Here is a 22220-nt window from a genome sequence, read left to right on the forward strand (position 1 = left end):
GCCCACGGGCTACATCCGGCCCACGGGACCGTCCTGCCCAGCCCCTGAGCTCCTGGCCTGGGAGGCTAGCCCCTGCCCCTCCCCTGCTGTTCCTCCTCCCCTGCAGCTGGCGCAATGCTCTGGGTGGCGGAGCTGTGAGCTCCTGGGGCAGCGCAGCTGCGGAGCCAGGCCTGACCCGGTCTCTGTGCTGTGCAGTGGTGGTGTGGCCCAGCTCCAGCCGGGCGGTGCGGCTGTAGCGCCGCCAGTCACCGGTGCCCCAGGCAACACGGTAAGGGGGCAGGGAGGGCTGGATAGAGGGCAGGGGAATTCAGGGTGGTGGGCAGGGGTGTGGATAGGGGTCAGGGTGGTCGGGGGGGGAGCAGGGGGTTGAATGGGGGTAGGGGTTCCGGGGGCGGGGGGCAGTCAGGAAGGAGGGGGGGGTTGGATGGGGTGGCAAGGGGCAGTCGGGGCAGTCAGGGTACGGGGAGAAGGGGTGGTTGGATGGAACAGGGGTTGGGGGGGAGACACGTCAGGAATGAGAGGAGGGGTTGGATGGGATGGTGGAGGTCCGGGGGCAGTCAGGGGACAGGGAATGGGGGTGTGTGGATAGAGCAGGAGTCCCAGGGGGGCCATCAGGGAAGAGAGGGGGTTGGATGGGGCAGGAGGAAGATAAGAGGTGGGGGCCGGGCCACGACCCACTCCCTTAACCAGCCCTCCATACAATTTACAAAACCCGATGCGGCCCTCAGGCCAAAAAGTTTGCCCGCCCCTGCTTCAGTGTCAATCTTGAACTGCACAAGCATGTAGAACTTATCACCCCCAAACTACATTTTGTTACAATAGCCTCTGCAGGTAAAATTATTAGGAAATGCAAGACAGACTCTCTCTTAGTGTGATGACTCAGGCATAACCAGCAGGCAAGCGTGAGCTCCACGCAGACAAAGCTATTTTTATGCAGTATCTCAAGCTCTTTTTTGTTAACAGTTGCTGGCATTGCTTACCTGTTGAGTACTGCTTCTTTGTCTGCTAGACGACTTTTAATTTTACTAGTAAGATAGTCCAAGAAGAGTGTCCAAATGTCTAAGCAAGAAAAGTAACCTTCATGGGTAGGCTGAAAAACACAAAACCCCATGTTAAACATCATGAACTGCAATAAAATATAGGTTATGTGCAGCCAGAATTTGAGTTAGTGTGTAACTTTCAAGAATGGGAGGACACTTCCATTAAGTGATGCAGATTTGCTTTAGTGAGGAATTTTCCGTGTCACTTGGAAAAATCCTACTTGCCTGAACTGTCAAAAGAGGAGTGAGGTCTGAGTTTAGGACTGGGAGCCAAGACCTCCCAGGCTCTAGTCCTGCTTCTGACTGACTCCTCCTGTGACCTTGAACTAGGCAAGTATCTTTCCTTTAACAGTTCCCTCCCCTGTCACAACATATGAATAATTACATGTGCAAATAAGGTTGCAAGTTTAATTGAATGGTGTGAAAGCAATTAATCTTGTAGCAGGTTTAAGGTGACACTCCAGGTCATGGTATGTGAGGGAAAAAAAGAAAAAAAAAAAGATAAAAATCATCCCCCACCAAGCCTAAGAGAAGCTGTAAAAGCAACAGTTTCAGAAGTGACAAAAAGCCATCCCCCAGCATAGATGTATGGGGTTATACAGAGACTTTTCAAAAAAAGTTTCTCCAAATCCAATTAAAACAGCAACAAAGACAAAAGCCAGCCAAGTCATTCATGCAAGATAACTAGATCTGATCGTTTTTCAACTATTTGGGGCCAGGAGCAAAATTTCCTGCATGTTATGCTATTAGAAAGTGCATGAAGGCTTCCAAGAAGTCCCAAGGTGTTAAGCCAGTAGAAATCTGTATGATAACATGTTCAGTTGCTAAAAAGGCATGAAACTGAAGTTTTAGTGGGCTGCTTTCGAGCCATCAGACCTATTGGGAAATAAGCTATCCTTTACTCATCTCATACATGGTTAGGACATACAAAGAAGGATGGAATATGATAAAAGCAGTGTAAGTGCTGTACCTGATGAAAGGTGTATTTGAACAAGAGAGCCAAAAATTCAACCACTGGGAACTGAGAGTATGATTCAATCCTCCTTAGGTGGACGCTCACAAAGAGACGCAGAAAATCTGTAAACTTCTCAATGTAGCTAGGAGGAAAAAAAGAGAGAAAACAACTGATAAAACATGAAGGAAGCCATGGGGGAAAAACAATGTAATTGAAATAGTGAAAAAGTCACTCAAAACCGTTCCATTAAATAAAAACTACATTTAATAGCCGGTAGTACAATTAAAATATAAAGCCCTGCAACAATTACCTACAGGACGGGCAACCCTTCATTCCATTAACACCTGAAACACAGCAGAAAAGACAGTCTAGTCAAAAGCAACTTTAGTGTTCAGATAAAACAATATGAATTAAATAAGGCCTTGAGATAAGCAACCCCCTTAGTGCTACAAATATTTAGCAGCAAGATCCATCATAGCTGAATGGATACGGATGGGGTTAGTCAACAGAATGTAGCACTTGGGGAGATACTGTTGAATGGGATAAACACAGATATTGGGAATTGATTTTCTGGTATTAAAAACACACCAACGGCCACACCCATGTCACAGAGATAAATAGGAAGTACTCCGGGGACTGGGGAAATATAACCCAGTAATTCCTGCATCAAGTCCAAGAGCTTGTGATTGAACTAGACCATCTCTTTTATGAAGAGAGGCAGTCTTGATTTAAACACTCCTTGTCAGTTTTCCCCCCACATCTAGGATTAGTCAGTTCCATGATTAAGACTGTGTCTTTCTGATGCTACAGTATATGAAGTGAAGGGCCCAAAAAGGAAACTACCACCAAAATTTAGACACGCTTTCATGGCAGAGTAAGTAGTTAAATCTTCAAGAAAGTATTGCTAAAACAAATGATAAAGGCCACTGCAGTGTAGCCTGTTAATGTGGAGTGAACATCCACTATGCAATATGGAGCTTTACCAGAGTTTAGGATATGATTTTAATTACGTATTGACTGCAAAAGAACAACGACCTGTATGCCATCACTGCACAGGATGCTTTGTGAACATTCTAATACCAAGAACCCCATTGATGTAGTTACATAACTGCACGGCTGAAAAGCCGATATCTCCCACCAATGTGACGGTTTAGAGTTCTTAAATATCAAAAAGTATTTCAAGAATTTTTTTTAAAAAAAGAAACATCACACAGCTGAAGACACCAAAATAATTTTAGTGGCAAAATTCTAAGACACTCAGGAATGACAGCCCCTTATTACATCTGCACTGATGGGAAACTCTATTTGTCCGACACACCTCACTGTGAGAAAAATTATTCCTTTTAGTTGAACAAAGCTAGCTCCAAACTAGAGTCACTACTGAACAGGAACAGCAAGTTGCATCATTCCCAGACTGGTCACTATGAAACTGTGGACCCACACAATTGCTGGAACGCATGAGGTAGTAAGATTATATTTATAGTTCATTTGGCACCAGTCCTCTTGGCAAGAGGAACTCCCACTAAGTATGTACTGGTCATTGGCCAAATACTTCAAAACTAAAGAGACCTAGTGGGAAACAGTTATCCTGAGCTCAGTGCTTTCTTTAAACCAAGATCTAATCCAAGATCTGCTGAAAGTTTTATATGGATGTAGGCCTCTAGAAGCCACTAAGCCAGTCGTTAGCTTTGGAATTACCATTTATACTTTGTTACTACACTTCGGATTTCATTAAAGATACTGGAAACTTGAAATTAAATGCCACACAAATGGGAAATTGCAAAATATGGTTAAAATTAACATTTTCTGTACTAGTTTACAAGTTCAAGAAGGCTCAAAACTGCACTAATTCCATGGTAAATAAAGTAACTGATAACCAACCATGACCCCATGTCACTCCTGTCCTAGATAAGAGTGAACTTTTAAGGCAATCAGGGTTTTAAAGGTAGAAGATAAGGTATTGCTATGTCATTTTACACTATTTTGCAACAATGTCAGCTTTGTTCAGCAGCATGCCAAGTTAAAAATGGCAAGTGAGAAGACAGCTTGACTTGAAAACTTGGAATTGACTCAAGTCTTGGAAATCAAAGTGTAGCTAACCTTAAAACAAAGAAAAAAACCGTTTGACAGACTGCAGACTCTTTACTCCACAGGAGGGAAAGATTGTAGAACAACCAGTCCAGAGAATGTTTTACTCATGAAAAAGCTAGAGAAGTCTATAAAGTTAAGTCAAAATATCTAGGTTACATCCCTGATTCAAATCATATTAAGCATTAACAAAAAGGGAGATTCATTTATGGACCTCAAGATCTCTGAACATGAGCTATATCAAAAGAATACCAAATGAGTGCAACATGTAAAAATCAAACTGGGCTCTAGCAGAGCTTCCACAGCCTGTGGAGAAAAATCCCTGTGCTCTGAAGTCTGTTACACTGCAGGGGGGTGGGGGGGTAGAGAAAGAACTCTTTCCCACTGCAGCATTACTAACTTGGCTTCACTTTCCTGGAATCATCTGTTCTCTATCCATATGCCCAAATGTACATGCAATTAAGAGATTTCAATTTTGCTACTGCACACCTGATGTTAGGAAGCTAGGTAATGTCGAAGCTAATGGGATAGTCAAGAAAATGGATAATCAGAATTCACTATTAATATAGATTTAAATTCCAAAAGAGTTAAAAATATATCTAAAGAAGCCAGCTGAAAAAGATTGAAGGCAATTTGAGAGAAAGAGATGCACTGCATCTGTATTATACATTGACCCGTTTTTGCTAAACCAAGACTTCCACCTGAGTTGAAGTTACAAAGTGCCTCTGTTGCGCAAACCCATTAACCTTTTGATTGAAACTTGGGTGTCATGTCTGGGACGATGATCAATGGTTCAGTAGAAGTTTGGTAGTGCAGTGCCGTGCTTATCTACTTCTATCACCATGCATCCACAGCAACGGGCTACAATTGTGAATCTGGGTACATTCACATAATTACAACATCAGAAAATATATCCTGCCAACATTAGCATCAGGAGAGAGCTCCCAAAGCTAAAACCTACAGCAGTGCTGTAACAGAAGCTAACATCAGTAGTTGTCTGCTATGCCACACTAATGACTATTTCAACACATGGAAAGTTCAACCATGCAACATGACTTTCCCTCCTGTCAAAACAAGTAGAAGAATCTTTATGAAAGATGTCAAAGATTCGTAATTGAATTAGGCAATAAGTTTCTTCGTATCCCTCTGGAAGTGAAAAAGGAATTAGAGAAGCCTCCCAGATGCTTCCACTTATCCTGCCTTTACACGGACCGAAGTTATAATTAACAAATGCCTGAAGGAGCCTTCAATTTTGGGGCTCCATTCATAAGGCTGGTTAATTAGCATATTAACACCCCAAGGAACCTCAAGTTTCCAAAATCCTGTAATGCTGATTTAAAAAAACAAAACAAAACAGAGAGCTTCTCAAGTCCCAATATAAGGTATGAAACTGACCAGTTTTCATTCCCTTCAAAGTCATGGAGTGACCTGGAGCATGCTGCCCACTCCTTTAAAACATGACTTTAAAACACACAGATGGCAGATATGAACCGGAAAGGGAATACTGCAATTCCTTTACCTCACTGTGCCTCTTCTGTTGCTCTGCTGCAACTGAATGAAGGGCAGGTTCAGCTCTCGTGACACCTCACACCTGCAGTCAAACAGTAACGAATGGGGGAGTGGGGAGGAAGAGGATAGGAAAGAATACAAACCTACACTACCAGTCACTTTGCAAAGTCAACCCCCCTGCCACCAACTTACCTGAACACACCTACCTTCCTGCTCTCCTTCAGCAGCACAGAGCTCTGTAAAAAAAGGTGATTAAACACACCATGCATGACAGCAAGTCAGTATAGACAGTCTTTTAGTAAGCAAAAGATCCTACCACAGTTACTTAGCTGGTTGATTTGTTTTACCTTTCATCTAGTTCCTCTAGCCGGCTCTTCACCGTGTGGGCATTGTTCTCCTTGGTAATCTTCTGCAGGAGATAGAATGTCTGCTGGAACATCCGCAGCAAATACTCCTCAAACTCCATAGGCACGCAGTTCTTTGACATAAGTTCATTTATGCAAGACATAGCCAGGATCCCAAGCCTACCACGCTCTTGACCCAAGACAGAATTCTGGCTGCTGCCATTGACAGAGGACATCTTCCTGGCTCGGGTGTCGCAGCCAAAGCGGGCAAAGTGGAATATGGTGGTGAGGAGTGAAGGAGTGATGCTGGTAGACAGAGGGATCCAGCTGAAGAGGTGGGCCAGGCACTCCAATGCCAGGGAACAAATATATTCACTCTCTGAATCAAGGATAGGGATCGGTTGATTCAATAATTTGGCTGCACTGGGACTCTGCAACAGGCTACTTAACAGGTCACCACCTAGGATATAAAGCATATGCACTCTTAAATCACAGTATACATACCAAACAGAGGGGAACTGGATGTGTAGAGTTAAATCTTGACCATAAATCAAAAGCAATTTTTTGCGTTTAACTGCTGCTCTTTATGCATCTAACAAGTTAAATGTCTAAAGACAAGCATTCAATGCAACATGCCATTAATAGCTATATGATTCTACAAAGCATACCAGGCAACCCTGTCTCACCTCAGCTACCTCCTTTGTGTTCTAAAGTTTCAGACTGACCAAACCTTTCGGTCTGGCTAAGACACTCCGCAGCAGGCGGCACTGCAGTTGAGAGGAGGTATATAAAACAATTGAATGAAAGCTAGAATTCAGCTCTGTACTGCAGCATGTTACATTTCCAGCTTTACTGGTATGGCACACACAAGCACTGCTTTAATTAAGGCTCTGGTGGGATTTTCATTATAAACCTATTTTAGGGTTTAGGAGCCTGCTATAAAATTTACTTGCATAATTAAATCATTGGCAAAGTTATGTTTTCCATGCATATAAAATAAAGTTTGTGGATTCTGTCTGTAATACAATGCTTACTTACAAAAAATAATATTTATAAGGTATTTGTTTCTAATGTGGACTAGATCATATTTAACAAGTGTCTCCAAAGTATGCAGATCACACAGCAATATGTAGCACTTCATAAGCAATTGACCTATTACAGTTCAAATTTGTATTCACATTTTGCCTTTAGCATCTTATTCAAAATGAGGTAATCTGAGACATTGGTAGCATGAGAGACTATACCAGTTTCCATCTTGCCTCAGTAGATTACTTTTAAAGTGCTTAAGTAAGTTTTTATGGGATTTACAACCTGTTATTGGTCTTCTACCCTACCACAAGTGACACCATTTTTAGCAAGGTGGCTGCTGTCACCACTAGCTTCAGAACGGCCCTTTACACTTGCTTACCCACATTTTCTAGTTTATTCTGACAAGTGCTCCTCAGCACTGTGAATGACGCATGCTGTTGGGCTGAGTAACTGGATGCTTCTGTCCTTTAGATCTTAACTTCCAGATTGCCACAGACTCACACCATTTATATCTATGTTAACACTGCAAATGAAGTGTGAACTGGTTCGGCTCTCCTGCCTCCTCCCGCAAATACACCAAAGAATCTAAATCAAACAAGGGTTTTACCTTCTTGTGCATCACCACCAGCAAAGCATTGTGCAAATAAGATTAGGTCCTCTGTGACATATGCAGACCCACTGTCATGAAATTATGCTCTCAGTTGCAACTATGCAACCTCATAGCTTTTAAGGGAGTCTGTCGGCTACAACTGAGAACTACTAAACAAGTTATGAATCTATGGAATAATTATGTTGATGACAAGGAGAAAGAGGTTCCAAGTCCCTCTCCCCTCATAGTCTTTAAGGTCAGAAGGGACCATTATGATCATCTAGTCTGACCTCCTGCACAATGCAGGCCACAGAATGTCACCCATCCACTACTGTAACCAACCCCTAACCTATGTCTGAGTTATTGAAGTCCTCACATTGTGGTTTGAAGACCTCAAGCTGTAGAGAATCCTCCAGCAAGTGACCCATGCCCCATGCTGCAGAGGAAGGCAAAAAACCTCCAGGGCCTCTGCCAATCTGCCCTGGAGGAAAAGTCCTTCCCGACCCCAAATATGGCGATCAGTTAAACCCTGAGCATGTGGGCAGGACTCACCATCCAGCACCCAGGAAAGAATTCTCTGTAGTAACTCAGATCCCACCCCATCTAACATCCCATCACACACCACTGGGCATACTTACCTGCTGATAATCAAAGATGAGTTGCCAAATTAATTGTCAAAATTAGGCTATCCCACCATACCATCCCCTCCATAAACTTATCAAGCTTAGTCTTAAAGCCAGATATGTCTTTTGCCCCCACTACTCCCCTTGGAAGGCTGTTCCAGAATTTCACTCCTCTACTGGTTAGAAACCTTCGTCTAATTTCAAGTCTAAACTTCCTAGTGTCCAGTTTATATCCATTTCTTCTTGCGTCCACATTGGTACTAAGCTTAAATAATTCCTCTCCCTCCCTAATATTTATCCCTCTGATATATTTATAAAGAGCAATCATATCCCCCCTCAACCTTCTTTTGGTTAGGCTAAACAAGCCAAGCTCTTTGAGTCTCCTTTCATAAGACAGGTTTTCCATTTCTCGGATCACCTAGTAGCCCTTCTCTGAACCTGTTCCAGTTTGAATTCATCCTTCTTAAACATGGGAGACCAGAACTGCACACAGTATTCCAGATGAGGTCTCACCAGTGCCTTGTATAACGGTATTAACACCTCCTTATCGCTATTGGAAATACCTCGCCTGATGCATCCCAAGTCCGCATTAGCTTTTTTAACGGCTATATCACATTGACGGCTCATAGTCATCCTGTGATCAACCAATACTCTGAGGTCCTTCTCCTCCTCTGTTACTTCCAACTGATATGTCCCCAATTTATAACTAAAATTCTTGTTATTACTCCCTAAATGCATGACCTTGCACTTTTCACTATTAAATTTCACCCTATTACTATTACTCCAGTTTACAAGGTCATCCAGATCTTCCTGTAGGATATCCCTAGCTATGTTAAATTCTGCATGGTTAGTAGAACTGAGGCAGTCCATTTTAATTGTTTTTTATTCATTTTGTTCATTACATATGGCTGAATATACCCAAGAAACAGATTTGACTATAGTAGTACCATTTTCACTTAGTCGCTTTCAAGTAAAGCAACACATTAAGAGAGGCCAGATGAGAACGTAAACCATTCAGCAACATGCTGCTGATTCAAAGACCCCAGTATTTCCCACCAGAGGACCTAAGGTTGAAGAAGTTTCTAGGCTTGAGTGTTAGGCCTTGTCCACACTGCCACTTACAGCGCTGAAGCCTTCTTCATTTGGGGGATGAAACCTCTCCCCGCAGCAATGCAAATTTCAGAGCTGTAAAGTGGCAGTGTAGATAGTGCTACAGCACTGGGAGCTGCACTCCTAGCACTGGGAGCTATTCCCCTTGCAGAGGTGGTTTTATTACGGAGCTGGGAGAGCTCTCCCCCAGCACCGAAGCCACGACTACACAGCCCTGTTAAAGCACATTAACAGGCAGCGCTTTAATGTAGGCTATGTAGACATATCTCAAATATGGAAAATGTGACGCTACTACAGTGCATAAATGCCACTTAAACAGATTTAAGGGTTCTTTTAATGATTTCTCTTTGCTTTTCCTAGAAAACATGGAAACACTGCAAACTTACTAAGTTCTAAAAGAGTTCTGGTTGTAAATACAGCCGTTACGTATTTACAGAGCTTAGCTTCAGGATCCCAGCCCTTATCATGGCTGTTTGAAAGTTTCATACCTAAGTACATAGTTAATTACATTCAAACATAAAAAAGAGGAAAGTGCCAAGGGCCATCTATGCTAATAGAAAATCAAAGTTAAAGGCTTTGTATGTCTCATTAGTAAAAGACAAATGCTTTATTATATGAACTGCAATCACATGTGATCTGACAAGCTTAAATACTTGATCTCAAGTAGTTTTAGAGATTCAAAGATTTAGGCTCAAAGGGACCAGTAAATCATCCAGTCTTGACTTCCTATGAAGCACGGCGCCATAGAACTTCACTCAGTTGTCCCTGTACTGAGCCCAATAACTTGCATCTGACTAAAGCATATCTTCCAGAAAGGCATCCGGCCTTATTTGTAGACAAGAGACACAGAATCCACCACTCCCCCTTGGTAGTTTGTTCCAATGGTTAATACCCTGTAGTGTTAAAACTTGTGCTTTATTTCTAATTCAAAATTGGATGTTTTTCTAAAAGATCTGCTGTAGGAATTATTCTGGGAATTTCTCCGGCCTGCGTTATACAGGAGGTCAGACTAGATCATGACAATGGTCCCTTCTGGCCTGGGAATCTGAATTTATCTGGCTTTAACTTCCAGCCACTGGTTCTGGTTACACCTTTCTGCGTTAGCCCTTTAGTACCTTGTATTTTCTCCCAATAAAGGTACTTGTAAACTAATCACATCACTTCTCAACCTTCTTTATGATAAGCTAAACATTGAGCTCCTTCGGTCTCTCACTGAGGCATTTTCTCCAGCCCCCAAATCATTTTTCTGGTTCTTTTCTGCAACCTAATTTTCAACCTTCTTTATAAAATATGGACACCAGAACTGCACACACTACTCCAGTATCAGTCTCACCAACATCATACACACAGGTCAAGACACCTTTCTACTCCCCTGTTTATACATCCAAGGATCACCTTAGCCCTTTCTTGCCACAGCACTGAACAGGAGCTCATGGTGAATTGCTTATTCCTACGACTCCTATGGAGGTCTTTTCATAATCACTGCTATCCAGGATACAGTCCCTCATTCTATAAGCATGGTCTGCCTTCTTTATTCTTATATGCATGGCCTTGCTTTGGCTGTACAAAAACACTGTTTGAATGGGCTTGATTTACCAAGCAATACATGCTGCTCTGTATGAATGCCCTATCCACGTTATTTATCACTCCAATCTTTTGAGTCATTTGCTACTAGCAATGTCAAACTAGCATTACTCAAGTGTTTTTCCAAAGACAATAATCTTGGTGAATCAACAATGCACTACAAAAATGTACTAGTTGAACATCAGTGTAAGGAAGGCATGCCCAGATCAGTGCCAAGCTTACATACAGGGAACCAATCTAGACCAAACAATGCAGTTCACTCTTGCAATATGCTATTTTGTACTCTTATTTTGTTAATACTCAGATTCTTCAAATACTTCGCCTGCAACAGGGTTAAATAATTTTTCCCTTGACAACTAGGTACCACTGTTCTTCTAGAGGAGTTTCAGATACATACACTAATATCCTAATATGTACAGTCCCCAAGGCTGCTGCACTTTAAGTTTTAGTTCCTTCAGTTGGTTTGATAACCTTTGGAGTTACTCAGCCTAAGTAAACTTACTAGAGTAGTTTGAGCACAGTGAAGTGATCTGTACCAGTTCATCAGGGTAATTGTTCTTAGTGGTAAATGAGAAGAAAAGTGGAATCTGTTCCAACACACATTTTTAGTTTTACTACAGCGGAAGAACTGTATTAATTCACAGGATGCACTATGTGATCTAGAAGCTTTTATTGTAACTGCGTGTCAACACTAGTGTGAAGAAATAAGTCATTGTTTACGTAGAGGAATTTCCTCTTTTCTCTACAAGACTTGACATTTTAGATTTAGATTTCTCTACAAGACTTGACATTTAGACATCCTTAACTAGCACAAGTTTGTGAAATTTTTCTGTGGAGGGTAGCGCCAACTTCGGAGAGGTTTTTAATTTAAAAGCTGTTTCAGTGAAGCTCTACTATATACAACTAGATGTGAAATTGCATCACAATATTTGTTCTTGTTTCTCAGAACATGGGAGGAAGAAAAGGCTACGACATCTTTAGTTGCTGCAGAAAGAAGCCAAGTTGAACTCGGACCATTTGATACATGAGACAGCAAGGAAACTGTTGGTCCTCAGAACAATGGGGTGGGATTTGCTCCTGTTCAATCTCCTGGATCTACAAGCTCCTTTTCCTCCAAATTGCAAAAGCATTAACTATCTATAATATGCACATCATCTTAGTAATTTAAGCAATGTGCATGCTCCATTTTCAAAGCTAGTTAAGGGAGACAAGTATATGAATCAGCTATAAAGCAGATGCATAGCCAAGCTCTAAAGGTAGCTACTTGTCCTAACGGTGCTGTGCAAGCTGCTATGTCTGTAGTCAGAGGGGGAAGTGGGTAGAGAGTATCTTTTGGATATGTTACTGATATGGAGCTGAAAGCCACATCTATATTGTATTAGAAGTTAAAGGCCAGACTGGATCACAGTGGTCCCTTCTGGCCTTGGAATCTATGAATCAGCTAAGACTGCCATCTTTCCTGGCTTTCCATGCACTTACAGCTGCAATTCATAGATGAAAGCCAACACTGATGCCAGACAGTTTAGGAACTAGCTATTTTTCAACAGCCTTTCCTCCCCAGCACCTCCACAACAGGAAAGGCGCTGACAGCTTAGATGCCACATATGCAGTCTTGAATGGAAGTAGCACATTTTCAGTGGAGAGGCCCCAGCCCTGGAGATTGCTTCCTCTGCTGGTCCCAAATGTGCCGGATTCAGGGGAAGGCACAAAAGGGCCTTGCCCCCAAGCCTCCATACTTTTTAAGACAGCACCATGCCCGCCCCTTTTGAGAATCTGAATGTGGCAAGGACGCAACAGGTGGGAGCAGCGCTGACTGGGTGGCGTAACGGTAGAGCCCCATCCCTACTGGTATGACAAAGGGGCGGCTTGGCCAAATTTGAGTGAGTGGCATTCCTACCTAGCACACAGGCTTGCAACACCAATCAAATTTGGCCCGTCGTGGTTGGTTGGCCCCCCACATTTTTGCAGGCTTCCTTGTTCACCTAAATCTGGTGGCCAGCACAGACGTATCTTTCAGAGCACAGCACAAGGCATATCTTTCCAGCAAAACATTTGTCTGACTATGGATCACTATTTAGGAAGGAAATGTTACGACAGGGATGGATCTGCGCTATGTACTGTGGGTACCTTAGTGGTTTTGGTTTATGTTGGCAACCAAAAGTTATGTCCAATATATAAAAATTAAGTATTAAATTTTAGTAATCCATACCACTTTCTCCTGAAGATGGGGATGGTGGTGGAGTGGCCGCAGTAACACTATGTTTGTCCCAGATGCTCTCTAAAATACCTGCCAAGAAAGTGGAAGAGTGCTGTGAGCCCAGCTAGGTTCATAGACACTTTATATAGGGCTACTATCTGTATCCCAAACTTCCTTAATTTAGGATAGCCACCTCAAGGTTTATGCAATTAACCAGAGAAACCTAAGTGCATCGGAGCTAGACACTTCCAGATGTATAGGTTAGATCTTTATTCCTTTTTTACTGCAGTGACAGCACAAGAAATAAAGTATCGTCACAGGTGGTTGTGGACATTAGAACTTACACAACACTTAATAATAAAGCTTGTAGTGCTCTTCATTTATAAAGAGTTAAAGACAACACTAAGTTCTCATGCATGCGAGCATATCTGCTTGGTCCAAATCCATCTTTATAAACAAAGATGACCAAGCACAGCTATTACAGCTACAGTGCTGTGTAATTTAGTTTTAGTCATCACATTTCATCATAAGCTATTCAAGAAGCTATTTACACAGCAGAGTTAAGAGCTCAGCCAGCAGGAAGCAGTCACTACATAACTAGTGGGGTTCTTGTTTCACTGAATGATCAGCTTCACAGCTGCAAGTCTGCCAGCATTTTACATATTCACACTCTGTTGCAGAAAGGGGCAGGGGACAGATATTTGTTCCAACCCTACAAGTGCAATTATACTTACCTGTGAGAAGCCCAAGTACCGTTTGTACCTGATCCAGGAGCAGTTTGCGTAACTCTTCTTTCCGTGCCACGCTAAGATCCTCCCTGGGGCACGCCAACTCTTCCGATGTAGTCTTCAGCATGATCAGACCAAGAGGAGTGGTCACAGGGGACTGAATCAACTGGAAGAACAAACAAGATGTGAACAATGTCACTAGCATTTTGTTCTTTAAGTGTTACAGAAACCCACAAGATCAGTCTTCATGTTGACAATTTATGGACATTCCCAAGTGTCTGGGTCCATGCTGGATCACTAAATCATTTTTTGCAGTATATTTCGGGGGAATATAAGTATGGATTCTTGTTCTCCTGAAGCAACAGTTGATCATCATCCTGATGTACCAATCCTAGTAGTATGGGAATCCTTGGGATTTCAATAGAGCTTTCATGCTCACACATGTTCCCTGCTCCAACATTTTTACAAGTCAGAGTCTTTCCCCTCTTCCTTTGTGAAGGTTGCTAGTCATTAGGACTGCATCACAGACCACTTTAAATGACAGGTTGCTCCTGAAGTAGTTCTCTCATGGTAGGAACTTATGCCACCAGCCAAGCAGCTACATCAGTGGAAATTTAGATCATAAGTAACTGCAGCCAAAATTACATCAAAACAAACAGTAATTAAGGATTTTCTAATCTCTCCTGGCATACTCACTTCAATACTATTGTAAATCACATTTACTTTAAAGCGGGAAGTTTCCTTTCCCCAACATGTGCAGAAGAGAACGAAGTGGGTCCAGAGAGAGTACATTACACTACTGTACAATTCATGTTTTCAAGGTATCTAAAGCCTGGGTCAGATACCTTGAGATATTCAATTTAAATAAATTCAAGAACTGAGGTGGTGAGTGACTGGGGAATGTGTTGAACCTCAACCTGTTTTCAAAACTTAAAGGAGCCTTTATTTCTAGCCTAGAATATCACATACCAGATATTCACTACTCTCTCTAAGTATAGCTAAAGAAAAGCACAATAATAGGGTAATCTGTGGGAGTTGCAAGTCAATCTGCTTGATGTAGTTTTTGCCCCATTCATATTAACTTGCCAGACCTGATCATAAACTAGTTTAGCCTGAAATGTATTAAAACAATTTAACAGTAAGCATGTAAAAAAGAGCCAACGTAGATGGAACCTAATGGCTACTTGATTTTTGGAAACTCTGAGCACCCTCGTGGTAGGATTATGGCCTCTCTAACTGGGCAACAGTCGGGCTGGCACATTTTTCATGTTCTAGTTTGTGTTGGTGGTAAAGATTAATGGCAGCCAACTTCCAAGTGGCTCATGATGCATCACAAGATATCACAGCAACTCCATTTTACTCATGTGAGTTAGACTGACATCTCATACACATGTATCATGACATCACTGACTGGACGAAACTACTATATTGTGGATGCACACTGGTTGAAAAACTGTACTCAGAGTAGCTGGAACGCTGTCAAACTGGGAGGGCGTACCTAATGGGGCTCCACAGGCGTTTGCCCTCAGTCCAGTAATCATCAATATTTTCATTAATGACTTCAATAATGGAATGGAGAGTATGCTTATAAAGTTTACAGATGACATCAAGCTGGGAAGGGTTGCAAGCACTTTGGAGGGCAGGATTACAATTCAAAACAGCCTTGACAAATTAGAGCATTGGTCTGAAATGAACAGGATGAAATTCAATAAAGACAAGTGCAGTACTCTGTACTTAGGAAGGAAAAATAAAATGCACAACTACAAAATGGGGAACAGGCTAGGTAGTAGTAAAGCTGAAAAGGATCTGAGAGTTATAGTGGATCCCAAATTGAATGAGTCAACAATGTGATGCAATTGCAAAAAAGGCTAATATTCTAGGATGTGTTAACAGGAGCGTCATATGTAAGACATGCGAGATCGCTGTCCTGCTACACTCAGTGCTAGTGAAGCCTCAGTTCTGGACAACACATTTTTAAAAAGACGTGGACAAACTGGAGAGAGTCCAGAGAACAACAAAAATGATAGAAGGTTTAGAAAACCTGACCTATGAGAAAGGTTAAAAAAACAGGCATGTTTAGTATTGAGACAAGATGACTAAGGGGGACCTGATAATGGTCTTCAAGTATGTTACAGGCTGTTATAAAGAGGACTGTGATCAATTGTTCTCCATGTCCACTGAAGATAGAACAAGTAGTAACAGACAATCTACAGCAAGGGAGATTTTGCTTAGGTATCAGGGGAAAAAAAAACCACCTTTATAAACTGAACAGGTAGTTAAGCTCTGGAACAGGCCACCAATGGAGGCTGCAAAATCCCCACCCCTGGAGATTTTTACCAACAGATCAGACAAAACACTGGTCAGGGATGGTCTAGGTTACTTGGTCCTGCCCTCAGTGCAGGGGAATAGACTACATGACCTCTCAAGGTCCCTTCCAGCCCTACATTTTTATGATTAGTTCATGTAAAGGTTAACTTATTGTGTATCAATTCTTATTTCACAGTTATGTGTTCTTAGTATAATCTGAATAGACCCTCTTTGGATAACCTACGAAAAGATCAAAAGTGACAAGCTTCTTCTATTGATGAAGCTTTACCAATTAAACAAGAATTCAAATTTAAGCACCAACAACTTCTATGCATTTGTGTAGTTCGATAGAGAAGAAAAAAGATTTTTGTGTAAGTGATATACTTCTTCTCCATACTTCAGACATGATCTTACATTATTAGTTATCTGAAACAAGTGTGTGGCACAGAAGCAGAAACTACAGGAGAAAATTTAAATGGGACATGGATTGCTTTAGTCAACTTCAAAGACAGTTTTATAATTTCTTCCCAGAATAGTTTCAGATGTTACAGTGAAGTTTATTGAAAACTAGTGGCATGCAACTGCTAAGCCCCAATATCCTAATATTATGTGAATTAATACTTCCACAAATATATCAAGCTTTCTATGAAGAATTGTACTATCCTTAAGCAAAATCATCTGCACGGGTCTTAGTACCATTTAATACTATGTATTGCTTTTCTACACTACTTAAAAAAACATTCCCTGAAAAAGAAGTAGGTTAGAGACTTCTGCAGATTCCAAATACGATTTTAAGGCTTGAATGGCAGATAAAATTGGCTCAAGTAATATATCAAAAGATGAGGAAACAGTGGATAGAACAATTTATCAGCAGTTCAAAAAGCAACTAAAAGCTGTGGCCTAACACGATTGTGATGAGAACCCCTTTTGCCTTTATCACTTTTGGGTGCTTCAAAGTCTAGCTTTTGCTTTTTTTTTTTTTTTTTTTTTAAACACCTACACTTCTCTTTGAATATTTCTTTTAAGGATTTGTAGTACAAACTAGAGAATGGGGGAGCACTCCCCATGTTCCTGAAAAAGAGAATACATGAGAAACAAAATAAAATATTCAAAGTGGGCTCTCTTATCACTTAGATATCCCACAATATATTGCAAAAACCAGTAGTTGTTCAGAGTGCATTTTAATTGAAAAATGAGTAAAGCCTGTTCATAAGTCACAAAAATCAAAGCTCTAATTGTGGACAGCTGTCTAACGCTGTTTATTCAAGATCTGGCAAGTCAGTTTCTGGAAAGGATATAAACTGTATTTTCACCACCACAAAGGCCATTGTGCAAACATTACTTCCATCAGTAACTGAAACCTCATATGAAGAGTTGGTATTTCTAAATATGACAAGTAATGTAAAGTACATTTGTGGTAACGTGAGTGTGACGAACTGGGAACGTTCTTAATGTTTTCTCTGAATACTGTGTTGGTGCCTCAGTGTCCCCTATGCAGTTCTTAAGTATCTAGGTGGTGGAATAAGGGTGTGTGATTGCTGCAGAGCAAAAGGCCAATGTACATAAATGCCTGACATGGTCTCCTAGCAACTGATGGCCTGGACTCCTTCTCTGCAAAGGTGCCAACTGAAGGTGTTTAAGACAGAGGTCAGGTGACCTCCTGGCCAGGGAAAGGAATTGAGCAGAGGAGGAGGGGCTGGAGGGGTTTTGAGTCTGGAGCTGGCTGGGGACCAGGAGTGAAGTGCAGACGTGAGGGTCTGGCTCACTGCCCCCCATAATGGACCTGGCTGAGGGGTCCCGTTCGCTGTATCTAAAAGCTCTGTTTTAGACCGTGTTCCTGTCATCTAATAAACCTCTGTTTTACTGGCTGGCTGAGAGTCATGTCTGCCTGCAAAGTGGGGGTGCAGGACCCTGTGGCTTCCCCAGGACGCCGCTGGGGTGGGCTCGCTGTGGGAAGCACATGGAGGGGCAGAGGATGCTGAATGCTCCAAGGAGAGACCCAGGAGGTGAAGACGTGTGAGCTTCTTGCCCTGAAAAAGTCTGCTCCAAGGGAGAGGAGGCTCCCCAAAGTCCTGACTGGCTTTGTGGGGAGCAGTTCCAGAGCATCGCCCAGGGACTCAGTGACAGTGAGGTCTTGACTTTTAGGGGTGAGGTGCTAATTGATTTAAAGAACTGGATTGGGATTTGTCTATAGTCACATCAGTGGAAAGGACTGTGTGGACACTTCAGTTTAAATTAGGCTCATTTTGGTTTATCTTAAATCAATTAACAAGTTTTAAAATAATCCAAATAAACTACTCTTCAATCAAAATAAGGGATTGTCTACGCTTACAGTGCTGCTTCTCCTGTCGCCACAGGTACTCCGCCTTCCCAAGAGGTGGAAGCTATGTCAACAGGAGAAGCCTTCCCATCAACACCACAGTGTCTGCATTAGGAACTTATGCCAGTACAACTATGTCGCTTGGGGTGTGGATTTTCCACACCTTTGAGCGACGTAGTTATACAAATATAAGTTCAGAGTGTAAACTAAGGCTGTGTCTATACTGCCACTTTCAGCGCTAAAATTTTAGTCATTCAGGGGTGTAAAAAAACACCTCGAGCAACAAAAGTTTTACTGCTGAAAAGCGCCAGTATAGACAGCGCTTTATCACTGGGAGCCGTGCTCTCGGCAATAAAGCTACCACACCTCATTCGGGGTGGTTATTTTTTTTTTTTTTTTTTATCACCGGGAGCTCTCCCCCAGCGATAAAGCATGACTACGCTGCCCACGTCACAGCGCTGCTGCTGCTGCACTATAACATGGGCAGTGTAGACACACCCTAAGCCTAAGCGTGTCCACACAGAGGCTTTGCACTGGTTTACTTAAGCCAGTACAAGTTTGTGTACACAACACTTTAACTAATCCCATTACAGTATTGTTACTTATTGACCAAGTATTTTATCAAGCCTCGATTATAATCACTGAAAGAGTACATGTTTATACTTAGGTTTGTATTTTTCCTAAATATGACAAGGGTTAATTTAAAAACAAAAATGACCCCCAAAGTTATTTAATATATTTAGACAATACATGCCAGTGAAACTGACTACAAAGATGCTTGAAAATTGGTGAATTGTGACTAAAGTAGTGTTGGTATAATCTACACTATGACATTCTTACAATTATCCAAGCCTTCCCACATGGGCTGACAAAGTCTTAACACACCAGCCACATTCAAACCAGCAACTCTGTCTATTACGGCAGGTGCTTAGATTTTACAGTGATAAGTGTATCTACTAGCAACCTACTCTATTAGTTTTGGAGGGCCAACTATAATTCAGTGATAAAGAGGTTGGAGATCCTTGTAGAAATTGAATGATTTAAGCTTTTCTTTAGTTACTAGGTGAACAATTTGTAACAGCTGAATTCAGACCTTTCATATTTGTGAAGCATCCAAACTTATGTATTTGTTTGGTATTTGCAAATACACAAAACTGCTCACAAATTTCAGCCTGTGCATTGCTGGCTCCAACTATTCTGTATTTCAGCTGTGATCATCACTTAATTCACATAGTCCCTGTTTGCTGAATGGATGAACAAGCCTTTATAAAACTACTGCTTCCTCAAAATCAGCTTAGATTTCATTTTTAACTAATCTGAGCTACAGTTGTAAAATTTGCTTTGTAATAGGTAATAATTGGAGATATACCAATCTCCTAGAACTGGAAGGGACCTTGAAAGGTCATCTAGTCCAGCCCCCTGCCTTCACTAGCAGGACCAATTTTTGCCCCAGATCCCTAAGTGGCCTCCTCAAGGATTGAACTCACAACCCTGAGTTTAGCAGGCCAATGCTCAAACCACTGAGCTATCCCTCCCTCCTGTGAACAAGTTCTGTTTGTGAAAACCCCTGCAAAATGCAAGCAAGTTTCAAACACGGTCAAAAGAAAATATTTAGAAATCTCTAGAGCATTGATAAAAATTCGCACTATCCTCTCAGTTCTATTAGCCTTACCCAAAGTAAATGTTCAAAAACTACGTTTAACAGTTAATTTACAATAGTTGCTCAACATTTTCAGAATACCTAGAGCATTAATCTAGATTTAATCATCTTTGGTGTATTTAAAGATTCTGAAACAAACAGAAGACAATTCTTAAGGCTCTTTCACTAACTGAAGCTTATGGAGTACAGGCACTGCTATTAGCCAGGATGGGCAGGGATGCAAAACCATGCTCTGAAGTATCCCTACCCTCTGTTTGCCAGAAGCTGGGAATGGGCGATAGGGGATGGATCACTTTATGATTACCTGTTCTGTTCATTCCCTCTGAAACACATGACATTGGCCACGGTCAGAAGACAGGATACTGGGCTAGATGAATCATTGGTCTGACACAGTATGGCCATTCTTATGTTCTTATATAGGCCTGAATTTCACATTTACAACAAGGCTCCTTGACAACATTCTGGCAATGGAAAGGGGCCTAAAAGTGGATGTAAAGGGACCTTAGTGTAACTCAGAATCAGCCACTCTAGGCTACCAAATCCCTCTCCCTATTTTCCAATCAATGTGGCAACAAGAGTTGTTGCCAAAAGTCACAAGGGATGCACTGAATTACATCATATTCCAGTTTTTTGTAGTTTTATGTGGAACATGAGATCCCAGTGTGATGCAGTGGCCGAGCGCGCTAATGTGATCCTGGGATGCATAAACAGGGGAATCTCAAGTAGGTGTAGAGAGGTTATTTCACCTCTATATTTAGCATGTGTGAGATTGCTGCTGGAATTATGTCCAGTTCTGCTGTCCACAAGTCAAGAAGGATGCTGATAAATTGGAGAGGGTTAAGAGAAGAGCCATGGGAATGATCAAAGGATTAGAAAATATGCCTTCTAGTGATAGATAAGCTCAATGAGCTCCTTGAGTCTAAACAAATAGAAGGTTAAGGGGTAACAATCACAGTCTATAAGTACCTACATGGGAAACAAATATTTAATAATAGGCCCTTTAATCTAGAAGAGAAAGGTCTAACATGATCCAATGGGTGGAAGTTGAAGCTAGACAAATTCAGACTAGACATAAGGCATACATTTTTAACAGTGAGCATAGTTAACCATTGGAACAATTTACCAAAGGTCGCGGTGGATTCTCCATCACTGACAATTTTTAAAATCAGGATTGGATGTTTTTATAAAAAGAATTACTTTGGGGAAGTTCTATGGTCTGGGTCATACAGGATGTCAGACTAGATGGTCACAATGGTCCCTTCTGGTCTTGGAATCTAGGAATTTATGCATGAGGCTAATGGCTGACTATTTGTCAAAGTAAGGGAGGTGGGACTGAAAAGCAATTTTAATTCCTCTTCAGCTTTCTCCAAAATAAAAATGATGAATAAATTCATAAGATACTTAAAGGTTTTACTCAACCACCCCATCTTCCCATTAAAGGTAGCCTCTAATTTAGACAAAAGTGTTCCATGAAGTGGCACCGAAGATTTCCTGACTTCATCACAGTTTCCCAAAGACATCCTTACCTGTAAGATGTTTGTGAAGAAGTCATGGTAGAACATAGGCCAGTCTTGTCGGCCAATGTCCACAATGACTTTGCAGAGCTTGTTCCTGATAAAATAAGGCAGCGTTTTATGGTGAGCTAGTAGGAGTTTGGGCAGGCAGCTGCGGATCTCCATTTTATCTTGAGATGGGACCCCAAGCCACATCTTATTGATCAAGTTCTGAAAGAGAGGCACACGCTGATTTAGCAGATCTTAAAAGGCACAAAGAACTGGTTTTAGTGCAACATTACAATCAGTGGCTAGACACTATGTCTGGAGAACCAGATGGAGGAGCAGATGTGTTATCAGGCAAGTAGCTTTGGGAAAAATTTAGCATTTCCATACATTTCATTTGCAGAGTTTTACAACAAGTTTGTTATCCTCAGCTAGTGCATGGGTGAAAAACTACCCTTAATCAGTAAACTGAAGCAGTCGCAAGTATTGCTACTTTAATTTACTGCCCAAACCAGATAACTATTAGGTAAGTGTTGGGACAGATGTGATAGAGTGGTCAAATTAATTAGAATCTAGAGCACAAGAACTTAATCTGGGCCTTGACAGTGATTCTGTGTGGCCCTGGGCACATCTACAGA

At 41.6% G+C, this 22220-nt stretch overlaps 1 protein-coding gene across 2 annotated transcripts in view; it reads right to left on the minus strand.

The window, feature by feature from the left end:
* XPO6 (exportin 6) overlaps positions 1 to 22220 on the minus strand; it is a 102556-nt gene that overhangs the window by 42378 nt on the left and 37958 nt on the right. For both annotated transcript variants that reach the window (XM_044979686.1, XM_044979685.1), the window contains exons 4-9: positions 21610 to 21807; positions 13803 to 13962; positions 13081 to 13158; positions 5940 to 6396; positions 2011 to 2137; positions 981 to 1090 (exon numbers count right to left, since the gene is read on the minus strand). In XM_044979686.1, coding sequence (XP_044835621.1) covers positions 981 to 1090; positions 2011 to 2137; positions 5940 to 6396; positions 13081 to 13158; positions 13803 to 13962; positions 21610 to 21807 — 1130 coding nt within the window. The remainder of the gene's footprint in view (positions 1 to 980; positions 1091 to 2010; positions 2138 to 5939; positions 6397 to 13080; positions 13159 to 13802; positions 13963 to 21609; positions 21808 to 22220) is intronic.

Source organism: Mauremys mutica, chromosome 11 (assembly GCF_020497125.1).
Source record: "Mauremys mutica isolate MM-2020 ecotype Southern chromosome 11, ASM2049712v1, whole genome shotgun sequence".
Taxonomy (NCBI): domain Eukaryota; kingdom Metazoa; phylum Chordata; order Testudines; family Geoemydidae; genus Mauremys; species Mauremys mutica.